Genomic DNA, 26,037 nt, shown 5'->3' with positions numbered 1-26,037 from the left:
ACAGAGGAACATTTAGTTTGCCGGCCTGCTGTGATGACCGTCTTCAGTCATGCTTTACATCCAACATGAACTGATGGAAGTCATGAAGTGACATTTCATCCGTGGCCTTTCGTGGCAGCGGCACAGCAGTCATGAACTCATTCAGTCACACTCTGATGATATTCTATATGGCGCCTCATCGTTCTGCAGAGCAGCCAGAACTGATAAAGGAACTGATAAAGATGGTCATTAAATATTTAGGTCCATATTTATTGGCTCCCACTGCACCCTGGGATTTCTGGCATTCAGTGCATTCGTGACATTTTCGGTGTCGGTATTAAAGATGCAGGAAGGGTAGCAGCAGGTCACCTGCGTCCGTTTTTCTTGCCCCTTTAACCTGTTAACATCCGCCTGATTGCTGGGACGGTGGTTAGGGTTATGTTCACTTCTCTGCCCTTTTTTGGGGGTGATGGTGGCTGAAGAGTTGGGAGTCCCAGTACAAAAGAGGCCTGAGGCTGGATTCAGACTTCTGACGGAGGTCTTTGGAGCTCCTGCAACACAGCAGCATAGCTGTCGTGGTTGGTGGGGTTGATGCTCGTGCTGGTGGAAATGACCGCATGTTCTACATCCTGTTTAGTGAGAGAAACAAATAAAGTTCTCCGACTTTGTCCCTCCTGGTTCCTCGTCAGATTTTCAGGGGGGAAACATATTTGTCCCTCAAGTTTTCCACTTCTTTGTACATTCCAAGTGTCCAAAGTCCCTCCAAGAATTTGCCGACATTTATGAGTCCTTATGTTGACGCTATGATTGTTAATCTCTCACTGAGAAATTCAGGGGCAACTCATCTGAACCACGTGTCTTTGATAAAAAGGACTCAACTGGTTGCCATTGGTATATAAAAGCACGGTTGCTGCCTGCGTCATTGTTCGGGTCAATTGCCAGATTTCTGAAGCATAAATCCATCAATAGCACAGGAAGTTCATTCTCAGCTTGTGTCTCGTTTGAACACGAGCTGTTGTGGATTACAAACCAAATATAATCATACTTAATATAATGTCTGCCTCAGATTGGCTTTTATTCAAAAACTCACTGCAGGTCAAGCTTGAGACGCCAACAGAAAGAGTCAAAGAAGGTAGCAGCTCGAGTTAAAGATTGTCATAAAGTAATAAAAGAAGAAACTGGGGCATCTAAAGGTTCTGGGAAAAGCCTGATTCTGTCAGACGGCGAGCACAGATCATCCTGCGTGACTTCTAAATCCCCGTCTCTCTCCTCTCTGTCTGCCACCCTCCTCTTCAGGGAAATATCACAGGTCTGACAGGTACGATGGACTTTAAGGACAACGGCTCCAACTCCCACGTCCAGTTTGAGATCCTCGGCTCGAGCTTCAGCGAGACCTTTGGCAAGGACATCAAGAGGGTGAGTTCACACTTTAACAGATGAGCAGTCGACATCGCCCGACTGTGTGTCGGATCTTGGAAGACGTTTTCCTCTTCGGTGAGGAAAAAATAAAGCTAAAATATTTGAGTTTTGATTATCTTCCAGCACGTCGCTGTGTTCAGTAAAGCGGAAAACACAATCAGGCCTTTTTCCACGTCACAATTCTTCATGTGTTTGTGTCACGTGTGTTTTTGGGGAACCAGATAATCCACCCTGTCTGACACACACACACTGGTTTTCATACCTTAGTGAGGACATGTCATTGACTTAATGGTTTCACTGGGTGCTCTAACACTAACCCATCAAAAATTAATGCTTAACCCTGAGCCTAAACCCAACCACAACCCAACTGTAACCCTGGGACTAAAACCGCACTTTGTCCCCACAAGTATAGTGGTATGCTAATTTTCTGTCTTCACAAAGATGTCTAAACATGCACACACACACCTGTTTCTGGGGTTAAACTTGTGGAAACGGCTTCAGACAAACATCCACGCCACAAACTCGTCCAGCGTCGTTGCTGCGGCGTGTTTGTTCGGAGCGGCGTTAGCCTGTGGTGCACAGAGGAGCGCAGCGAACTGTTGTTGTTGCTGTCGGTGGAGTTCAGCGTCATCGGTCATCGTGTTGGCCGTAGTGGAGTGCTGTGGTTGGTGCCTACCCCTCCCAGCCAGGTCTGTGTTTCTAATATCCTCACGAAGGCTCTGCTTCATTAAACGTGGGGATTCCTCCGACATTAAATGCTCAGACTGTGTTTTTGCACCTGGGCCCTGCTGGGGCTGGATGTGCAGCTTCTGTGCTGAAGTTTTATTTTGGAGAAGAGTAAACAACTGCTGATGTAATGGAAAGAAAACACACCTGGATCCCCCATCAGGTTTGGAAACTGAGGCGCTGCTTCGCTTTACCCAGGATGGTGAAAACTAACCATTGGTGTTTTTTTTACTCCTAGTTGGTTGAACTGATATTCAATAGAAGAGCAACTAACGGCTGTATGAGTGTAAATGAACACTATTTATTTCTTTCATTTAATTTTAATTTATTCTGTTTTCATCTGTGAGACTCTTCAGGTGGAACGCATTAACCTGGCACACATTGATCTTTGAAGAAAGAAGGAATTTTAACCCAACAAACAGGAATCAATGCGACTACTGTCACGAGTGTTGCATCGTGGTGATGTCCACCTTTTATATACAGTCTTTGGTCCTGAGTCACGGTGGCGTGTTTTTCAGTGTTGCTGATCATGCCCAAGTTTAGGGGGTAACATGCAAACTCCACATAAAGCTGGTCGCTAGTTATTACACTGTCAGACAGGCACGACTGGGTCAGAGCATCTCCAGAACTGCAGCTCTTGTAGGGTGTTTCTGGGCTGCAGGGGTCATTGCAGGCTCATTGATGCACGTAGAGTTGGAAGGCTGTTCCGTGTGGTCTGATACAACAGGCAAGCTTCTGTAGCTCAAACGAGTCCGATCCTTGGAGGCCCACCTCACAGCTTAGAGGACATGCTGCTAACATGTTGGTGCAGATACCACAGCACACCTTCAGGGCAATGCTACACCTGATCGCTACATAAGCCTCCAGGAAGGAAATCTTTCTTAAATCTGTTCAGTTTTTGTAGTGACATGTTTGTCAGGATGCAGGTTTGTGCAGCAGAAAACATAAACTTAGTAGCAAAAGTGCAAAAAGCCCATAACAGGCACATGTATTAGTATCCAGCGACTCACGTTATAAGCGCTATAGATCATTACAGCCCACTCTGGGTTATTTTCAGAATCACGTACAGTGCTGCAGGATGTCCTCTGGCCTGCTGTTAATGTTGCCGCTACACGATCGGTGTCTGATAACGGCGCTCTCTGTAATGACACAGATATGAATGTCAGCTGACTTCATCTGCTGCTGCTGAGACTGGCAGGAAAAACACAATCATCTCTTTATAGGATGGAAAAAACAGCAAGCGAAAGCGGAGAAAGAGCAGTTTGAACTCTAACGAGAAAACTGCGTTTGACTTTAGCGACTGCCGTGAATCATCGGCCTGATTCGTGTCTCTGTATAGCTCCTGTACAGAGGCACCTATCATCTGCAGAAAAGGGTCTAAAAATGTGAAAAATTAAAACTGACAGTCAAACATAAACCGGCTCCTGTCTGATGTATTTGGTTAAAATTATATTTAGACTTAAACTGGAGCTGGTTTGTAATTCAAGGAAAACCAAAGCAGGAAGTTAAAGCAGTCGGAGATATAACAAAGAAGAAACACTCAAAGTATGTTCGATAGAAATCTGTGGTCCCGCCCCTTCCTCAAAGAGCCAATCAACACCCGTCAACCAGGAAACATATGTCTCTTTGCCTGAAACGCACGACTGCATAGTTTAATGATGGAGCGCTCGTTGCTTTATGAACCCACAGCAAAGTATTTTACATTTATCAAAATGTGATATTTATCATTAGAGCACACATCTGCACCAATGAATTAAGAAAATATGAATATCCACAGACACGGCACAGAAACTTTCTGATTTTGTGACGCCGTCTCAGCAGCTGTCATTATGCTGTGTGCTGAAACGAGCAGCGCAGAGGTGGAGATCGGGAAAGAGGAAGGTCCAGGCAGCCCGAGCCAGCCAATCACTGAGTGTTACTGCTTTGCTAGTTTGCCATATTTTCAATGTAAAACATCAAACTTGCAGACTGGAAACAGAAAGAGTTCACCTCCCAAGTAAAAGTGGAACCCTTTGAAACCTGTTCATTACAGGACAGAACTTGCCAAGGCAGAACTTTTACTTTGAAGGGGAACTGTTTCTGGTTTAGTTTGATCAGTGTTTTCAGTCTCGTTGGCATCTTCGAGGTGAACTACAGGCAACCGCAGCGATCGCCTCTTTGTCACCGATTTCATCGAGCAGCAGTCTGCAACCACTTGCCACCTGGTTAAAGAACACACCTTTTTCCATGGCAACCAGAGCGTTGCCAGGCGGTCCGAGTGATCGAGGCTTAGACCCGGTTTCACCAAGTTTGACTTGGTGAAACCGGGTGTAAACTATTCTAAAGAAGTTTAATTGCATGTTTGATCCCTGAAATATCTCAGAACAAGAAAAAAAAATGCATAATTTCATCTGCAGGACAAAAAAAATGCTGCTTGAGTAAATTAGAATGGAATAGCCCTTTATTCATATTTATTGTACATGTGCAATGAAACTGTAGACTTCAACTGTAAATGAAAGGCTTGTGTGCAGGAAACTTTGTGTTTAACTGTAAGAAATAAATGTGCAGAAATAGATCTGGTAGCTCTCTGACCAGGCTCGGCTGTAATCATCAGAAGGTTTCGGTTAGTAACTTGTTACTTAAAGTCACGTGTGTAGCGTGAATGAACACGGCGAAACGAAAAACTGTGAAACTCATGAAAACACAGTTCAGTCCAAAACTGATGGCCTTCATATTTTCCAAACTGTCCATTGGCTGAACTGGAGTCTTTGCCGGGGTGATGCCGACGCCCTAACCCTTAGACGATCGAGTCGAACAGCATTACAAACTCAGCGGAGTGACTCATCCCCGATCCATCGTTTAGGACGCCGCAGAAATGTGTTTACTGAGGAAAAACTTAATTTACCTGCTCTTTGGTGCATCAACATCCAACATTCAAGCTGAGCTAAATCAATCCGTCATGATCTGATTTTTTCTTTACTTGTTATTATAAATCACATTTTTACACATTCTAAAGCTTCCAAACATCATCAGAGAGATTTTCATTTCTAACGTTCACTGTTTCTGATGTGGTTCCCTCGTCTGTGTCCATGAAGGCTACGGACAGCTGTACACCCCCCCTGAGTTTCACGGGTCTCTCTGGGCCGGCTGAGTAAATGCCAGAAAAGTAATCTGCTCGCTCATTTCATGCACAGTCTGTATGTTTTCATGTTTGTGCTGCACTTTGTCCTTATCTTGTTACGGCGGCAGACGGGAGGTTTTTTTATTTCATGTTGACTTTTTCCCATTTTAGCTCTTCTGTCAGGACGCTGGCTTCATGTCTGTACTGCGTGTGCCTGGATATGCGTACACCAAGCAGTGTTAAACAACCCGGTTCCAAAAAACTTGTGACGCTGGGTAAAATGTTAAAAACAAAACACAAACAGAACGCAATCATTTACTCAATTTTACTCACAACAGAACACCAAAAATATCAGATATGTAAACTGAACACATGCTTTAAGAAAAAGATGGCTGACTTGCTTTTGATTTGCAGCAACACGTCTCCATAAAACAGGATGGAAAAAGTAGGCAGCACTAAAAAGAAACAGCTGGAGGAAGATTTTCAGACTAATCAGGTTAACTGGCAGCAGGTCAGCAACATGAGTGGGTAAAAAAAGAGCATCGGGGAGAGGCAGAGTTTAACAGAAGTAAAGACTAAAACCAAAAACTACAAACTGATTATGGAACAATTTCAGAATAATGTCCCTCAACATAGTTCATAACGTCATCAGAAGAGAAAAGACTGATAATCAGTGCTGTATGTCCGTGATGTTGAAGCCTTCAGGCAGCGCTGCAGTAAAAACTGACGTGATTGTGTGATGAAATGAGTGCACGAGCTCAGGAACTCTGCACCGGGCTGCATGATGCAGAGAAGAAGTCGTACACATGATCCAGGGACGGCTCGTTTAGCATTAGCATCAGTGCCTGTGGATCTGACAGCCTACACATCTGGACAGGCTCCGTCAATGCTGAACCGTTTGTGCAGGTTTTAGAGCAGCGTGTGCTCCATCCAGTGGGAAGGCCTTCATATTTCAGCAGGATGATGCTGAACCACAGACTGCGTCTAATCCAACAGCACGGCTTCATATTAGAAGAGTCCGGTGCTGAACTGGCCAACAAAATGAATATGACAAAGAAGACCCAAGAACGGGAACGGGACAACATTCCCAGAAATCCAGCTGCTCGCCTCAGTTCCCAGATGTTAATGGTTGTGATGCTGCACAGTGGGAAACATGGCTGCTGCCCTCCGTGTGCAGTGTTTTTATGCCTAATGGAACATTCTGACTTCCTGTCGACCCTCGACCCAACTGTCACTTTGAGAAAGAGTGAAAACGGTTCGTCGACAGCAGCATCGCCGCATATTTCAGTTTCATGGTTTCACAGTCATCTGTGCAATGCTGCGCCATCCTTTGTGAAAGAAGGCAGCCGTCGTTGGCACGACAGCGAGCGCATGCGAACACCGCTCACTTCATTAATTTTTCCAATCAGTGAAAAAGTTGTTAACCATGTTACCGTAACCTCGATTAACGGCAGCCCCTTTCACAACAGCGAGCGCTCCTCCACCGCCATCAAACCACTTAGTATTTAACAGGATGGATGAGGTTTTAATTCCAAACCTGTAAATACACGTTGGTGCTGTCTTACAGTAGATTAATCAGCACAGAGGAGCAGGAGATATAATGAAACCACATGCGTGACATCACTGCGTCACCCTGACCTCCGCAGCAGCGCGCTGCCGATGTCTCACATGATGAAAGCCTGATTAGCTCCCTGAATAACTGAAGTCATCTCTCACCTGCACAATGCACACATTCACTGATAGAACAGCATGTAGTGTGTGGTTATACACAGTGTTACACGATCGTAGTAATTTATGTCTGACTGTAGGCTCGATAACACAGTAATGTATGCAGAAATGCACCAGGACATCAGCGCTGCCCTGAAGAAGCTTCAAGAGCTTCAACTTTATTATGTAACACTGAAAGGACAAGGAGACAAGGAGACAAGGAGACAAGGAAGGGAAAAACTGTGAAAGGAAAGAAGGATTAAAGAAAAAGGGAGAGCAAAGGGAAAAGGAAATAATGAATGGAGGAGGGAAAGAAAAAGGAAAATATAATAGAAGAGTTTGAGGCATGGAAAGGGAAATTGAAAATTAAAAAATAAATAAAAAGAAAAAGGAAATGCAAAAAGAAAGGAAAGACTAGGGAAGAGGAAAAAATAGAAAGGACAGGAAAAAGGAACCAAAAGAACAAATAGATTAAAAAAACAAGGAGTAAAAAGCACAAAGGGAAAAAGAAAAGAGAGCAGGAAAGAAGCAAAAATGAAAGAAAAAGACAGTGAAAGAAAGAAGGAAAGGAAATGAGAAGAGAAAGAAAAGAAGCAAGAAAGAAAAGGGAACGTAAACAAGGAAAGAAAGAATGAGGAAATAGGAAAGTAAAAAAAAAATAGAAAAGGCAAGAAAACAGAAATGAAGAAGGAAATGAAATAAAATGAAAGAATAAGAAGGAAAGGAAAAATGGAAGAAAAGAAAAAAACGAGAAATGAATCAAGGAAAGGAAAGATTAAAGGAATGAAAAAGGAGGAGAGGGAAAGGTAAAACAGTGGACAGCAGGGAAGGAAGCATGCAGGAAGAATGAGGACGACAAAGAAAATGACAGAAAGGATGGGAAAGGACATGAAAATAAAACACAAGGAAGGAAAATGAGGGTTAAAGCTGCCTGATCATTGGACGATGGAGACGACTGGAGATGATGATGATGATGAAAAATGAGAAGACATGAGGACTGATGTGAATGAACAGGGGTCGAATCCCATCCATCGTGTTCAGTAACACAAACAGTCACACACTTTTGATCTATTAAAGACGACTCTGTGGTTTTAATATTTAATTTATCCTGAAAATAAGTTTACAGATGGAGGGAGGTGATTTTTTTTCCCATTTTCACTTTAAATGAAAGATCTCTGACTGAGTGGGAAATCGCTCCGGGGAGTCTCACTTCAAATCAGCTTTTGATTTGTGCTGAAACACGAAACATCCACATTTTTCATTTTTTTACTCCACGTTGCATCAAATAAATATGAATGAAAAAAAGCAGCAAAACGCAGGAAACGTGCACACGTACGAACACTCTTATTTATCCCCACTTTTACAAGCACACATAACAATTTAGATGATTTAGCAGCTTGCAGACACACACACACACTCTGTGAAAGCAGTTGCTGCTGCAGTAATGAAGATTTAATCACCTGGCTTCTCCTTCTGAGTTATGAGTCCCCCTGTGTTGCATAATGGCCATTAGGAGAAAACAAGCCCGGAGCTTCTCTCTCTCTGACACACACACACACACACACACACACACACACACACACACACACACACACACACATACCAATACGTATCAATACCCCCCCCCCTCCAAACAAGAAGAGAAATCTATCTCTAATATACGGTAAACACTTAACATATAATGAAGCCCCCTGCTTTGTAACCCTCTCACTGGGTCATATTAATATTAATAATAATACATTTTATTTAAAAATAGCGCCTTTCAAAGCACCCAAGGACACTGCACAATGAATAAAAACACAAAAACTGCAAATATACACAGAAATAAGAATAACAGATCAAAGTTACAGAGGTTTAGACATAAGCAATTTTAAACAGATGAGTTTTGAGAGTGGACTTAAAAAGAGGGAATGAATTAATATTTCTGAGGTCAGGGGGTGAGGAATTCCAAAGATGAGGGGCGGAGCAACTAAAAGCCCCGCCCCCCATTGTACTCAGACGAGCTGAAGGAACAGAGAGAGAAAGAGAAGATGAAGATCTGAGGCACCGGGATGGGAGGTTCATCTGTACTAAATCAGAGATGGTGGAGAGAGAGAATGAATAGCCCTAAATGTATAAAGGATTATTTTAAAATGGATGCGAAATTTAACCGGGAGCCAGCGTAGCTGCTTCAGGATTGGGGAGATGTGGTGGGTAGAAGAAGTCCTAGTAATAATATGGGCAGCAGAGTTCTGGACACGTTGGAGCTTGTTAATAGATTTTTGTGTGAGACCAAATAATAATGAATTACAGTAATCAATCCGAGAGATGACAAGATTATGGACGAGAATGGCAGTGGCATGAGGAGTGAGGAAAGGACGGATGCGATTGATGTTACGGAGTTGAAAATATGCTGCACGTGTGACATTACTGATATGTGAATTAAAGGATAATGTGCTATCGAGAATGACACCCAAGCTTTTCATAGAGGGAGACATAGGAACCAACGAGTTATTGATAGTGAGAGAGAAATCGTTAATTCTGGATAGTAATCGTTTAGTGCCGACCAGGAGAAGTTCTGATTTATTGCTGTTGAGTTTAAGGAAGTTGGAGGAGAACCAGGAATTGAGTTCAGCTAAGCAGAGGGTGAGGGAGGGTGGAGGAAGAGTAGAATCGGGTTTGGTAGAGAGGTAAAGCTGGGTGTCATCGGCATAGAGGTGGAACTGAATGTTATATTTACGAAAAATGTGTCCGAGTGGAAGAAGGTAAATGATGAAAAGGAGGGGCCCGAGGACAGATCCCTGGGGCACCCCAGTAGATAGAGGAGAAGGCTGAGAAGTGAAGGATTTTAACTGAATGAACTGAGTGCGGTCAGACAGGTATGATTTAAACCAGGCTAAAGGAGTATGAGAGAGACCAGTAGAAGCTAATCTGCTAAGGAGAATGGGATGAGAGACGGTGTCATACATGTGGGATCTATTGTGTACCTTCATATACTTATAGTATGTACAATATTCATCAGCATATATCTAAAATGGATATGTAGAGCCTCCACACATAAAGTGTGTAAATGTTTACAACCTATGTGTTTATGCTGACCTCCCGGGTGTGTGCTGTAGCTACTCTTTAAGGCTACGTCCACACGTACACGGTATTTTTAAAAACAGAGATTTTCCATTTCTTTTTTTGTTTTTTAAATCCCATCCACAATAATTTTGTGTTACTTTGTGCCATTGTTAAGTGCCTTCATCATTTCAAATGTTAATAACTAAAGACAGTATTTTAGTTGGTGTTCACTCTAATGCCTTTGTCTTTCTAAATGGAGGGACAGTCTTTGCAGTTTTACTCGTCCCACACCTGAACGCAAAAAGAGTTTTCAAAAATCTCCACCCTGGAGGGACAGTGCTCCAACTGTGTCCATATGTAGAAAATGTGTAAAAACTGCAGTTTTACTGTGTGTCCACACCTGAGTTTTGTTTACGCAATTTTCAAAAAAAAAAAGCAAACAGTTTCATGCTGTAAAATTCTCTGAAACACCTGATTGGTCATGGCAGGCAGTTTTTAAAATTTCAATATCTATGACTTCTCTACCTTTGGGTCCTACACAGTCTCTGTTTTCAGTGCTCACTCCTCTGCCCCCAAACACGTAAAACATATTAAGGATTGTACATTAACATAAAACTGTTGCCCAACTGAATTTCACCAGAGAAGCATAGAAAAAGAGAGTATGCATAGTTTCAAACAGCTATCCAATGAGAACAGGACAAATCAACAATTGACAATGACTAATTAATATTAAAATCTGCAACATCATGTATTGTTTGGAGTTTAGTCTGTTACGTTTAGCCTGTTCCATAGTCCATAAAGTATTCATCGGATTGTTTCATTTCCTGCCATATCCAATGCCATCTGTTTAGTCTTTTGTTTACGCTCCTCTTTTTCAATTTTTCAGAGCAAAACTTTTCTTGCAAACAGTTTTATGCACTCCAGTGTAACTCAAGCCACCTACACCTGCCACTTTGTCTAACGTCTTTACCACCTTCTGTCTGAAACACTCTATTTCTTTGGGATTTCACACAACCCAGCTGAATACATAATGGGCTTGGATTTACAACATGAATGAAATGTGCTCTATTTGAAAGCAGCCGGGCTCCTCCCTTTCGATGTCATATCTTGAGTCTGAAGCTGCAGAAATGAATTAAAATTTGCTCCAATAGCATTTCAACTCATCTATTTTGAAAAACATCTTCTCTACCTTATTATAATGTCTGGTGTTTTCGTGTCTGTTTTATTTTGTTTTATTTTGCGAGTTGGTTATTAGATGCTGCTCCAGCCAGCCATGTGGTGCTGCAAGAAGCAGGCGCACGGAGGCGCCCTTACTCCCAGCAAATGGGCGATGTGGCTGATGTCGGGGCAGCATGAGTACGAGCAATTTTTTTTTGTTGCCGATGCCCGTGATGCCGCCCCCACCACGATGCCGCCCCGGGCAACCGCCCGTCACACTGCATTAAATTAACATTAGGAGACAATTAACTGTCCTTTTAAACCACAACAGCAACTTCCATGTGTTTACGAGAAGCGGTTGGTGGTGCCTGAAATTTTAGATGATGTAAAGTGGCTCATGGTCCTGTGATGTACTAATATAAATCTGTGGGAAAACCTAAAAATTGGATTTCATCTATCATCTCGAGCTGTTTTATTGAAAATTGTCTAAAAATTGCCTAAAAAGAGAAATGTCCCCCAACTACTAGGACAGCAACCTCTTTCATGTCACTTTGTAGATAAATCACCCTTCTGCAGCTAATACGTCAGCTTTTACATACTTTAGTATTTAGTTTCTGAATGTTATTTTGAATTTCTGTTTATGTAGAAAGCAACAGATTTATTATCGCTGCTGATTTATTCAAGTTAACAGCAAACAAATTGTATGTAATTGCCAGCTTGACCCCATTCAGTCACAGAGCGGCAACATACTGACTCATTCCTATCGTCTGTTTTCCCTGCTGTGACTGAAGCATAAGAAAAATGTCAGAGTTTAGCCGTTTGTGTTTAAAACAGATTCAGATTGAGATTTTCAGGAGAAGCTACATCACACCAAACACATTTCCTAAACCCTCCCTCCACCAAGCTGAGAGCCGAGATGGACGGAAAGCAAAGTGTTAGTGGAGCTTTTCTGCCTTCCAGAAAGTTTGGAAAACTTATAGGCCAGGATTTCTGAAGCTCAGTGGACTGGATTTTGGTGTGGACGAATATCATTTTTCTGAAACTGTGAGTGGATTTTGCTCTCCGAGTACAGTCCTTTTAGTTTAGATTCCAGTGAAGCACAAGTGATTCCAGCAACTCACTGGGCAAACCATCAAAACTTACTGTAATGTTAACCCAACATGTTCTCTTCCCAGGGCATCAATTACTGCTTTTCACCAAACACTGCAACAAAAAAACCTCCACAACACACAACATTAACCGAGCAAACTGAAATCAGTTTTTGCTAAAGTGATATACGGTCCCGAAAGTTTAAGGCCACTTGAAAAGTGGCCAGAAATCATATTTTTTTCGTGGTTGGATCTTAACAAGGTTCCACGTCAAGCTTCAGCATGCGACAAGAAGAAATGGGAGTGAGACAAAACATGTTTTTAGCAGTTTATTAAAAACAACGCTTCAACTGAAACAGGCTGTTTTGCAGCTGATCAAAAGTTTAGGACCACACCTCCAAAAAAACCCATAAACCCCCTTAAACAGAAATCAAAGTTCCAAACATGAACTCAGTGATGAGCAGCTCCACCGTTACTGTTGATGAAATTTGTTGCGGCATGCTTGATGCAAACGTTTCCATGAAGTGAGTGGGAACATTTCTCCAAGTGGTGAAAACGGCCGCACGAAGGGCATCTACTGTCTGGAACTGTTGTCCATTTTTGTAACCTTCCCTTGAAATCCATCCCCAAAGGTTCTCAGTTGGATTTAGATCAGGGGAACACGCACGACGGTCCAAAAGAGACGAGGCCTTTAAAGACATGTTTTCTTTTTGAAGCCCTTCAGTCTCAGATGACATCTGACGATTACGGGGCTGCAGTCGACACCAGTAACGGCCTTAATGTGGGTCCAGTGTCGTCCAGTGTCTTGACGGAAAGCCAGTTGGATCCTTCGGCTCAGTGCTGGTGAATTTTTTGGGGTCTTCCACTTGACTTTTTTGTTCCATAACCCTCAGGATCATTTAAGAAATTCCAAATGACTGTCTCACTGCGTCCCACCTCAGCAGTGCTGCGAGAGACCCTGCAACCTGACCACGTTCAAAAAGGGAACATTTTTTTGCCTTTGCCATCAGAACGTGATGACAATGTGACCACCTGATAGAAAGTGACAATGAATCCACATTTATGCACAGATTTGGCCTTTTAAAGGCACGTGGTCCTAAACCTTTGATCAGCTGTAAAACAGCCTGTTTCAGTTTAAGTGTTGTTTTCAATAAACTGCATGCTCAAAAAATGTTTTGTCTCACTCCCATTTCTTCTTGTTGCATGATGCAGCTCCACTTGGAGCCTTGTTAAGATCCAACCATGCAAAATGTGATTTTTCTTTTGCCAGTTTTCAAGTGATCTTAAACTTTTGTACCTGTATTTATGCTTTAAAAAGCAAAAAGTGTCATTAAAACATTAAAAATGTGTTTTTCAAGAGAAATTTAGAGGGCAGCAGATACTGAAACAAATATAACATGGCAGTTCTATAAACAGGGACCAAAAAGGACTGGATTGATGATACTGTAGGATAAATGTGCTTCATAAATCCTGCTCACTACATAGAAACATCAGAATTCCCTTTTCGGCACATCACCGTCTTACTGGCTGGTAAACAGTGAGGCTGCTGGTGCCGGCGGTTGGTGTTGTTCCTATTTTTGCGTCAGAGCAGAACGAAGCTGACATCTGCTTTGCAAACAAAATTAATTACAAGCTGAAATTGAGACCGTCCCTCCCCAATCTCTCATCAGTAATCGCGTCCCGCCCGTTTCTCTGATCCGTCCGATTCGGGAGGATTTAACCGAGCCAGAAGCGCAGACAGAGGACGGCGCTGTTTATCTCACATCTCATTTCTTTAGGCAGTCTAAATGTGTTTGGGGGGATAAAGATGAGGCTGATCACACACAGGAAAGTTTTCCGGAGTTTCCAACGTGCAGGTAGATGTTTTTTTTCTGGCTGGAGGTGCGATAAGAGCGACTCGCACTCAATTCATTTTCCCCCCACAGTGTTGGTGTTATCCCAATCTCCATCTCCATCTTTCTCTGCTGTCCATGCCTCTCCTCTCTCTCTCCCAGGGCCATTTCTCAAAGCAAATTTTCCCCGCAGATGAAACGCACCACTCCCCTCTCCCTCCTCCAGATCAGGACTGATAGAGATTGAAATGTTATTTCCCTCTTTCCCCTCAAACTTGTGCCACAGCACTCGGCTTCTCCAGACCTCCCCCGCGTGTTATCCCATCTATCCGTCCTCACTTTTCTCATCTCATTGACTTTTGATGTGTCTTCCCAGCAATTTGTTGCCGGTAAATCGCCCTCCCATGAAAGACGGGAGGAGAAAAAAAAGCTGGTGTCTTTCCGTCGTCTTCGATGGGCAGCGGCGACTGAACGTGTGTCAGAAGACATTATGCTCTCGCCCACAATCCTCGGAGGGAGTGTCTGCGAGTCGCAGTTTTTAATCAGACACTGGACAGCCGCTGGGATGACTACAGCAGACAGATAACCTCTTCAACTTCTAATAGGGGCCCGATTTAGCTGCAGTGGTTATCAAAATAGGGCGTGAGGACCGTCAGGGGCCCTGCCCAGAGTTCTACGGGGTCGTGGAGCAAAACGAGGAGCATTAAGGACTATTCAGTTACGACTAAATGACTGTTAATTGGTTCAGCTTCTTACTGTCACGTGCAGACTAGTGCTGCTGAACGATATCGTTTATGTCGTTTGATGCAGTTTCATTTCAGTTTAAATTAATGCATTGCATCATTTTAAAGTTATCCCCCTCTGATGACCCAACGCCACCAGACGCCATTAATTAATGAACTAACAGAGAACCAGAGGTGCCGGTCACTTTGACTCGAAGTGAACTCTGAGTCTGAGAGGTCATCCGTGACCACCCTAACCCTTATTCTAACCCGAGTAAAGTTTGTTTTTTATTTACTCGTTCTTTCAAGCTGTGACAATCAGGCAACAAAGAATATTCTCTCTAAGTGATGAACATCAAAACTACTTATTTTATACTAAAAAAAGACCATTTTGCCTTGCTGCAAAATAAAATGTTTTAGTATTAAGGAGATCAGTGACAATGACTTGCCCCAACCATGTATAGACTAAAAATTATAGAAACTGAAACTCAGAAGAAACATGCTTGCATGTTTGCACTGTGCATTCAGCTCCCCCACTAAAAGAAACCGTGTGCATAAATGTGCCACGCCAGCAGCTTCGTCATTAATTGATGAGCCGGGAATGAAAGCGGGCTCTGTGAGGTGTAGTTCATAAAGACTCTAGTTTGTTTCAAACTCCAATTTGTTCACATAAATGGAGAGTCCAGCTCTGTTTACATTATACATGCTTCCCTTAGGCAGTATCATTACATTTTCACTGCTATGCTGATGACACCTTCTATCCATGAAGCCAGGTAACACACACCAATGAGTTAAACTGCAGGAATGTCTTAAAGACATAAAGACCTGGATGGCCGCTAACTTTCTGCTTCTTAATTCAGATCAAACTGAGGTTATTGTACTCGGCCCTGAAAATCTTAGAAATATGGTATCTAAGCAGATTCTTACTCTGGATGGCATTACCTTGGCCTCCAGTAATGCTGTGAGGAACCTTGGAGTCATTTTTGACCAGGACATGTCCTTCAATGCACATATTAAACAAATATGTAAGACTGCTTTCCTCCATTTGCGCAACATCTCTAAAGTTAGAAATATCCTGTCATCCAGAGAGCGTATTTCTCCTATACTGGCTTCTCTCCTGGCCTTTAGTCTTCTGTGGAACCAGCTTCCAGTTTGGATTCGGGAGACAGACACTATCTCTACTTTCAAGATTAGGCTTCAAACTTTCCTTTTTGCTAAAGCATATAGTTAGGGCTGGACCAGGTGACCCTGAATCCTCCCTTAGTTATGCTGCAATAGACGTAGGCTGCCGGGGATTCCCATGATGCATTGAGTGTTTCCTCTTTAGTCACTATGTGTTTATACACCTCTCTCCCACAGCATGTCTTTATCCTGTCGTCCTTCTCTCACCCCAACCATTCGGGGCAGATGGCCCCGCCCCTCCCTGAGCCTGGTTCTGCGGGAGGTTTTTCATTGCTACCGTCACCAAAGTGCTTGGTCATAGGATGAACTACTGATATGATGTCATGTGATTTTGGGGGTTTTGTCTGTTTTCTTTGTATTATTGTTTCAATCAACAGTTTACCCAGAAAAATGTTTGTTTCTATAATTTTTCAAACAGCATAAAGCAGCTGTTTTTAAAGACTTATGCCCACTGAGCCTCAGCATTATATGATTTCATTGTCCATGTCACCCAGCCTTTCATACATGCTTTTGTGTTCAAGCATGAATCATAATCATATATACATTTTTCCTGTTGATCATTTCCCTGTTTTCTGTGTCGTGTCTTTGTTGTTGTTTGCTCTTCTCTGCCTCTGTTCTCTCACAGAAAAGCTAAAGAGGTTTGCAGTTATTTTGTGGAGGATAGAAATTACCCACCCATTTGTCCATAATGGGGACCGCATTGTTACCGGCCCTCCTGAAATGAATCCATTAGAAATGTCGGAGAACGAAAATGAGCCTCAGACGGTACTAATTTCTAATCCCTGAGGTAATTTGGAGTCGTTAACAACAATTTGTGCCTTTGAAAACTCGAAGCTTCCTAATTTTTATGAATAATACATAGGAGAAGATAGATATTTCACTCCCTTTTTATTTTTTATTTTTTCAAAGCCACTAAGATGGAGTCTTTTTCTCTTTTCTATTAAAGGCGTGGGCAGTGATGAATGACCACTGAGATCTTGGACATCCCATAGAGAGACACCAAATTAGGGTAGCTGATAATGGAAGGGCTGAAAAGGAAAAAGCTGTAATGAAACAGAATGATGAAAAGCAGATGTAATGTTTGGATTTCAGATGGGACCCGGTATAAAGCCCATCCCCTCAGTTAGCCAGCTTCTGTTACTCTTTATCTACGTTTGGCAAAGAAACGCCTTTTGTCGGATTATATGTGATAAATAAAGTCTTACTTCATCAAGATATCCTCAGAGCAAACAAAGCTAATGCTAAGCCTCGCTGCGGAGCACTCACTGATTCATCTCGGACACATTTATGATAACAGGATGAAAAGAAATACAGGCAGAAATCAAAAGGCTTCAATCCTGCAGTCCGAGACCAACGAGCTGCCTAAATGTGTCCATTTTGAAAGCAATGACATTTTTTTGTTCGCGAAAGGTTGAAATGACCTGCAAAATGCAAAAAAAGTACTGAAAATTAGACTAAATGAATTAGATTAAGGGTAAGAGTATTGAAGGCTTCTGAAAGCAGCGAGAAAATGTCAGATCAGACTTATAATTCTCTAAAAAAGGACCTATTCTTTCTTCCAGCTCCATATTTTTTATTCTGCACTGCACTGGTGTCGCTGTGGGATCTGCAGCTCAAAAGAATCTGTATTTATTTTATCTGATGCTGCACCTCAGTGCATCTTCTGTCCAGTAAATGCTGTTTAGCCCCGCCCTCTTTTAAGGCAATTTTCCTCTGCATACAGAAGGTTTCATGGTTTATGTAGAGCTTATACAAACATGCTGTTACCAGTGTTAGCAACGATGTGGAACAGCTAGCAGTGTTAGCCAAGCATCAGCTGCAGAGCAGGAAGTAAAAAACATGCAAATCATTTCACTGCAGTGTGTTTGTGCTTATTTTACCTTTGACAAATGTTTCATGTATCTTCCTTTCTTCCTTTTCTGTTCAAGCAGACGTTTAACGCCATCTTTGTTCTACCCGTGCAAAGCGCCATCTTCAAGCTACGTGCTGTTTTTCACCTTCTACAACGAATCTTTAGCACGAGAGCTTAAAAACAGAAATTCTCCCACAGAGTCTCCTGATACCACCAACCATCACACGGAGAGGATGAGCTCATTGCGTCTATTTGTGGGCAGCTGAAGCTGCACGGGTCGATTTCAGTTTTATATAGAGGCAGGAAGAAGAAAGTGAGACTGTACGCTCTGAGAAATATGCTGCTGTTTGCTGATTTTAACTAATGGTTGTGTTTTAGAGGTCGTGCTCTGTTCTTTACATGACTTCTGATTTCCCACACAGTCAAACTCAATGCTGACATCATTGCTCTAGTGTAGTTATTGCCCTTCCTGCCTCCTATGAGCCAGTCAGCTTCTGTTCTGTATCCCTTAAACCTCAGCGCTCTTCTGCCATTTTGGCTTTTCGACTGTTTCGGGAAATGATATCTGCATTTTTTGTGCTTCGCTCACCTTTTAAACCATGTCTGATTCTGCTAGCGACATGCTCGATGCTGCTGTCATCTCCAGCCACGATCAGGAAGTCATCTGACTCCTCACCTGTGAAACATGCTAGGTGAACGAGGTCCAGTGTACTCTTAGTTAAACTTTCTCAGCGGAGGTTCTCTTCCCCTGTTCAGTGCCACAGTCTCTCCAGACCTTTGTGGCAGCTCTTCATGCCATTGATGTTCACCTTTTAGCCCCCAAGATTACAAATAGCACCTGACTCAGATCTCTGACTCTCACTCAGGGGGCTGTTCTCCCTGGACCTCCGGCCTCCACATCCTCACCACAGTTCACTCTGTCATCCAGGTCTCCCACTTCCCCACTGCACTATCAAACAACAAGCAAAGTGTCTCCAACATTAGACTGATGTAAACATAAAGATCTCAACATTAGCCTAGCAGTTGTTCTCCAATCATCTGATCCATCCCTGGACAGACATTTGTCCATCAGTGAGTTTGGGGTTGGCTTTGGCATTTACTGACGTCTTTAGCACAGTTTATCAAGAGCAAAGGCTAGACCTGGACCCTTATCCAGTACAGAGAGGAAAATTGTGCTCTGTTGGTATCACAAAGCTTTCTCCAGCAAATTTACCCTCTACACTTCATTGTCAACAAGCCTGTGCTCCACCATGTCGGGCTCCGAGCTTCTCTAAGCCCTCAACTACCTTTCAAAACTTTGAGTTCTTTGAGGTCTGTACATAATGCAGTACATGTATGCAGCACTTGCAGAGAGCTGCATCCAAAATCTCTTTGTCCTTGAATTCGGTCCAGGCATCACACTCAGGACGGGAATCGAGCTGATTCCTGAAACTAAGAATTCATCTTTCCTATCCTGTCAACGTTCATGACTCGGCAAATGAACTGGCTCATCGCTCTGGTCCCATGTTTGTGGATCATTTAATAACTCGATTGTCCCACAAAATAAATGGGTCATTTACAGTCGGCAATTACAGAGCCAGATCTGGTGTCTCATCTCTGAAAAAAGGTTCAGTTCCTAGCATCAAAGCATAATTCCCATTGAGCTGTTCTTGCTCCATGGCCCCTCAGTCAGTAATGCCATCAGGCTGACGACATCACTGATGTATTCAAAATCGTCCCCATTCATCCATCCCTGATTCCTGATTCTGGGTCGGAGTTAAATTAATGTTCAGGTGTAAAACCAGTCCGCCTGTGTTCGATCCAGTCTCCAAAGCGCTCTGTTGGATTCTGTTAAACTCCCCTTTCAGCTGAGAAAACACTCGGTGCAGCTACCAGTCTGAAGGTTTTAGGCATAACTCTGAACTGCAGCACATCTGTGAAATCCCTCAGTCGTTTCTGTCGCTTCAGTCTCAACTAAACACCAGTTACCGTCCCTGCTCGGTCTCCTGAATGTCACTATGCTCATCATTGTTCCATGTAGGAGCTTGGTTTTCCAATCACTGATCAGTTGTGTTTGTACTCCCCTCTTTACTCTCGCTGGCTGTAAAAGCTGCTCGGCTGGGTTTTGGAAAGGTTTGGGTTACATGATGCTGTGTTACAACAGTAACATTTGGAAATCCATTTTCATTTAAATATGACACCAAGAGATCCGAGCATCCATATGTGACAGTTTGGAAGTGTTATGGCAATACTGAGTCATCTCAGTATTGCCATAAATCGTGTGTATTATGGCGCCAATGCTAAAGGACACTGAAACTCATGTTTGATGCCCTGAGAATAAAAACTGGTTGCGCTGTTATTATTTTGCATGTCTGGCTTTATTTGGTGAACTCGGTCAGAAAAAATTCGGACAAATGGACAAAAAGTTCAGCAGATGAAAAATGTTAAATTGGGGAAAGTTTGTCGTTAGCGGTTGTTGAGTGATTTCTTGCTTTGGACCAGAGGTCACGGTGGGACCTTCAGCTGTTTCTCTGATGGCCTCCATTATTTATTTAAATCAGCTACATAACGTATTCTGTGATGAAGTCATCAGTGTCAGCTAAGACAACTTCACACGCCGGAAAATGGGATTTTCCGAATGTTCGTAATCCAGTGAAGGTTGAATATGAAGCACGGCTCTGCGGAGTCCCCGCAGCAGCGCTAATTATCCACCACCCACCAACCGTCCTTTAGATGAACAAAAAAGGTAGAAATCAAAAGCTGGCAAATACACACACGTGTGCACTAATTACCATTCATATCACTGTGTTTTCTTTGAAAAGGCCCTGGAGAGCGTAACTTTGTGTAGATTAGAAACATCAAAGCGGTTTCATCACAGTAAAATGCATCAGAGAGTCTCCTGTGAAGAGTGTGAAATAGAAATCCTGCTCAGCATGCATGCATGCATGCGTGTGTGTGTGTGTGTGTGTGTGTGTGTGTGTGTGTGTGTGTGTGTGTGTGTGTGTGTGTGTGTGTGGGGGGGGGGGACCTGACCTTATTGTGTTTGTCTGTCCTTGGAGAAAATCTGTTTACTTCAGCAAAATCTCCTCATCCAGCCTTTGCCTTCCATCTTCATGTGTGCACGCTGCGTGGTTATTGCTGCACACTGTCTCCCATTAGTGAAACATCATAGTTGCTTTGTATTGAAGTGCTTTACTTTGTGAAGTTTATTGATGATAATTTCAGTTCAGTGATGTTTGGTCAGAACATGTGACGCCGGCTGATGTGAAGCTGACGTCACTGCCTCGAGTCTAAAACCAGCGTCTGGTGGACCCAGCCTGTATAAGGTGTGGGGGGGGCTCCTGGTACATTGTTTCATATGTACTGGTCCTGTCCTTCGTTGTCCACCTTCTGGAAATCTGTTTTCCATACGATGTCTGATGTCCTGCAGCATCAAATTGAACCAGAGCCACTCTGTGCTATGTTTGGTGCGGTCCAGAATTTGAATCTGTCCAACTCCAGACTCAGAACATTAAACTTTTCATTACTGCTGGCCAGGCGAGCTATATTGCTGAAGTGGAAAGACTCTTCTCCCCCCTCACACACACAATGGCTAAAGGATATAATGTCCTGTATGGATTTAGAAAAAATTAGATATACAGTTCGTCGGTCTAAAAATAAATTTTATAAACTGTGGTCCCCCTTTCTGGACTTCTTTGAAAGGCCCACAACTACTGTTACCGAGTAGTCCAAGGAACCCCCCCCCCCTTATATATATATTTATTTTTTTTCTCTTTCTTTTCTTTTAAAACCAGCATCGTGGTGTTAAACTGGTGCAATGAGCACAGATCCACATAAAATTATATGAAACAGGCCGATTGATCAGTCTGTTAACACCGATACTGAGTCAGTGTCAGACCGAGAGGATCAACACGTGCCTAATTTTCACCATGATGACAAACGCATGCACAGAGAGTGAACACAGCACAGCCACACCAGCAGTCGGCCTCCTTCACTAACTGGAGATCACTTCATCTTTGTCCATATTTACTGAATCGCTGTGTACAGTTCAGAGCACAAAGAGTCCGGCCGATAAGCTTTTCTGGGGAGCCTGTAACAGTGACAAACACGACCGCAGACACGTTTTCTGGATATCAGAGAGCTCGTTCGGTTCTTAATGGCTTGAATGAAGAAGCAGGGCTCCTTTTATTATCCTGGCCGTACGTGCTCGGCAAAGTGCCGCTGGGTCGACGGAGAAAGATGATTTACTGCAGATAAACAAACAAGGAGCCCACACTTAATTACAGAAATAAGAAGACGTTACAGTAGCCGCCCACACGGTGTGACTGACGGGGGATCTGTGGGACATATATAACTGCAGTGACAGCCGAGGGAAGATGGGCCCAGTGCTGTAAATCTCACCCTATAAAAGTCCATTTAAATCTTTAATCAGAAAAGGGATGTGGAGGAGGTGAAGGTGAAGGTGTGGAAATAAAAAAAAATAAAAAAATGAGGGGGGGGGGACAAAGGAGGGGTGAGGGGGAAGTGAGAAATGGTAGCAAACGCTGGCATTTCACTCTGCTGTCCACGGGGGAGTGAGCTACAGAAATACAGCCAGTGCAGCCTTTCGGATGACAGGAGGGGGGAGAGGCCTGACATTTGAGGAAAAGGAAAGAAGCCGAGAGGACGGGAATAATGCATGAGCGCCGACGCTGCGAGTGAGGGAGAGATTTATCCGCCACATTGACCTCCACGGGGAGGAGAGCACGACGTTAAGACAGAAGGCGGATGTGAAGTGAACACTGTGGAGTGTTTCTGAGGATTCCTGAATTGACAGGGATTTGATTTAAGCCTCACTTCATCAGGTAGTCTGTTTTAAATTGAAACCTCCTCTCAAGAGACTGAAAAGCTAACTAAAAGTCACCGAGTCGAGTCCAAACATCGTCCCGCCAGCAGAATCCAACCACTGCAGAACAATGACGCAGCTTTCAGGAGCCTTTTTCTCATTATTTAGCATTCGGCCCATCAGTGGCAGTGTGCAGCTTGTGGCCTCGTCTCCATGTGCATGTTACTTGGACGCCCGGGTAAACATGATTGAAGACCGAGAATATGCCTCCTTGTGGTGGTGAAACCCCTGGACAATGCAGAGAAACTGCTTAGGGATGGCTCAAGTAGCACAACGACAGAGAAAATGTTGACCCGGCCTCTAATTTCCCCAGATGTCTATTATCCATCCAAGACCCAGCTTCACCTCCCAAAGATCCCCATCGCTCACATTTATCTGGATTTAAAGGCCATCATGAGCAGAATAGGGGGAAATAAAATAATGTGTGGTAAAGCCGCACCTGGTGAAGATTCATACTTTCATTAGTGCTTCAAAGAGTCAATGTAATCACCGAATTACTGCTGAGGTCGGTTCAGTACGCTGACAACTGGGGATATAAAAAAAAGAAGAATGAAGCCTCGTAATGAAGTTTCCTTTGGAAACATGTTCACATTCAGAGTTTTGAAGAATTAGATGAAGGTCGAGTGTATTCACAACCTAATCATTCCATGGCAGGAGGCATGAAAGGCTGCAGACACCGCAGCTGAATGAAAAGCAGCCAGTTCATCACTTCATGCTCGGTCAGAATCAAGCAGTTTTAATGCAAGTCCCCTCTTTTTTACTGCTGTGTATGTGGGCAATACAGTGAGTGGATGAACCTTAAAAGACCTCTTTGGTGCTGCCGGAGCCTTTTACAGCAGTTTTAATGCAATTATTGGACAAATAATACATCTGCTGTGCGCCTAATGGTGCGAAAGGACCGTCCAGAAGTCTGACCTCCAGTTTTGCTCAGTGAAATTCTCCGTTTATTTGATTCATGGGTGGAGCTTCGCATCTAAAGACGAGCTTATACTCTGCTGTGGCCACCAGGGCACGTGCTCACGAACTGTACGTCACCGGGTTAGGGTGAGCTTGGGTACGTTTCCACAGAAAGTATAATCCCTGTTTAAACCATTTGGCATTAGCTGATTAGCCTAATTCTTTGGCTCGTAAAACCGTAACGTTGTTACACTTTGAGGCCCGAATGTCACAAACCAGTGGGTGGCGCCACCTTCCTGAATCCAAAGCCGAGGTTTGGGCCTTTTAGACTGAGATTGTTGGTGTTTGTCAGATATATGGAGGAATGATGGGGGGAAAGTGTACAAATGGTAGAAAAGCACAAAGTGTGAGCTATGCTGTGAGTTTAACACTGTAAACTTTGTTTTCTTAAAAGGTTTATGCTCGGCAGCATTGCTCTATATTTGTGTGTGTTGACATTTAATGTAACCTTTACCAACTCGTTTGTTTTATTGTCATTACAGAAAGATAAATAACATCAGGTCTGTTATGAATATTTGAGTCCATCCTTACAGTATATAGTCCCTGCACGCAGCACGCAGCACAGCTAGGTTTGTGGATATTAGTTTGAATCATCAGTTTACTTTAAGAGTGTTTTAAAGAAATCGGGGGACATAAATATGAATTAATTGAATAAAAAGAAGCGTCAGATATGGTTGTGCTCTGTGCTGAAGCTGTTCTGAAACACCAAACGTCCCTCGGCACGTTCTCGGAGCACGCCTCATATTTTTGTTGTGTCCTCGTGCTCTCATTACCGGCTCCCCTCACAGCACAGAGCAACGTGGCTGCCGTAAGTCAGCAGAACGAGCTGCAGTTAGAAAGACAGCCCGTTCGCCTGGGACTGTCTGGCATTTTGGAAAATCTATTTCTGCTATTAATAATCTAATAATTGTCAGGAATTATAGGTGGTCTGTTCACGGTGATGTGCAGCTGGGCCTCTTTGGTGCAGAACAAACTGCCTTCGTTATTTCTTCAAAGTTTAGTTTTGTTCAAGTGCAGTAAAAAGTGTTGATAGCCAGAAAAAAAACCCGTTTTCTTTTCTATCGATAATTAGAAGCAGATAAAAGAACCATTTTTCAGCATTTGTTCTGCTGGGATGTAAAGTCATCCTCAGCCAGTAACCCCAGCAGATCAGCTGACCTGGGTGCCAGCTAACTGATGGCTCACCGGTTAGCCTTCTACATAGCCTTTTGACAAACCTTAAGTAGGTCATGCTACTTAAGCCATCTGAGCTGTGTAAGCATCCATACAGTTACTGCAGCCTCTGCAAACCACTTGGCAACCCCCCTTCAGCCGAGACTGTATCACTGTTACAGCTGCTGTGGTTCATGTTTGGTTTCCCGTCACTGTTGCCTCTTACTCAAACATAGCTCCTTCACAGCACTGATTAGCATAAAGTGTTTTGTCTCTTTTGATCTTCCAGCAGCAGTTAACATTTCCACAGCGATCTCGAGCCCAGAATAAAAAGTAGGATCCTTCTCCTTCGGGCTGTGTGGCTCAGGCTTGTTCTCCGTCCTGCAGGTCATCTATCACATTAGCATTTGGCAGCAGCTTTGTGTCAGTCCTGAACAATGGTGTGCTGCAGTGCCCTGTTTACAGAGACCAGTGCTGTCGGGGAGTGAGGTGGTCCCAGAACTACAGCAGGGCTGTAATGAGATGCTTGGGTTGTGTTGCTGTGCCTGCTCTCTCACATCAGCCTATCGCTAAATGAACTGCTGCGTTAAATCCTCACATAGACCTCACGCTCCTGTCTGAAAGTTTGAAACTAGCTTTTGTAACCATGTAACTAATATTTGTTTTTTTCTGTTAGCTTCCATTGGCTCAGTTAGCTGGACTATTGAGGGAGACACAGCAGCTCATAAAGCCATCTGCCATCTCAAGTCCTAGACCCTTCAGTTTTCCCAGCATGCCACTCCTCCCTTGATGATGTGGATGTGGCATCACACGCTCTAACCGTTGCCGTAGCGCCTTCTCTTCTATCCAATCATGTCTTCCCTTTCACACTCGACTTCCCTTTGATTTACGGCACATGATGCACTTTCTCCAAACCCAAATCCCAGCAGAGACCACAGCTGTGCGTGTTTAGCTTCCAGGGGAAATCATCCTCACTCTGCTTTGTCTTTAAACTTCTGGTGCATGTCTTCATATCAGTTTTGATTTGCGAGGCATTAAATATAATTGTGTGTTGGCTATGTGTTTACTCAAGCGAAGCGGGACTAGGAAAAGAGTTAAATGAAGGATTATAAAATGCGTGCGGGCTACATGACACCGCCTTTAAAAGAAAATCACACTTTCCATTGTAGCATTAACATTTAATGCCATTTAAGAGCCTGCAAAGCCTAAAGTATTGCATTTGTAGGACATTAAAGGAACCACCAAACGTGAGTC

The 26,037-nt window shown here is 43.3% G+C and overlaps 1 protein-coding gene across 1 annotated transcript in view; it reads left to right on the top strand.

The window, feature by feature from the left end:
• Window positions 1–26,037, top strand: part of grid1b (glutamate receptor, ionotropic, delta 1b) — a 578,917-nt gene that overhangs the window by 505,324 nt on the left and 47,556 nt on the right. The window contains exon 8 of the mRNA XM_039616223.1: window positions 1,276–1,395. Coding sequence (XP_039472157.1) covers window positions 1,276–1,395 — 120 coding nt within the window. The remainder of the gene's footprint in view (window positions 1–1,275; window positions 1,396–26,037) is intronic.

The sequence above is a fragment of the Oreochromis aureus genome, linkage group 8 (assembly GCF_013358895.1).
Source record: "Oreochromis aureus strain Israel breed Guangdong linkage group 8, ZZ_aureus, whole genome shotgun sequence".
NCBI classification, from domain to species: Eukaryota; Metazoa; Chordata; class Actinopteri; order Cichliformes; family Cichlidae; genus Oreochromis; species Oreochromis aureus.
The sequence above is the reverse complement of the archived record's forward strand: the minus strand, read 5'-3'. Positions and strand labels throughout refer to the sequence as shown.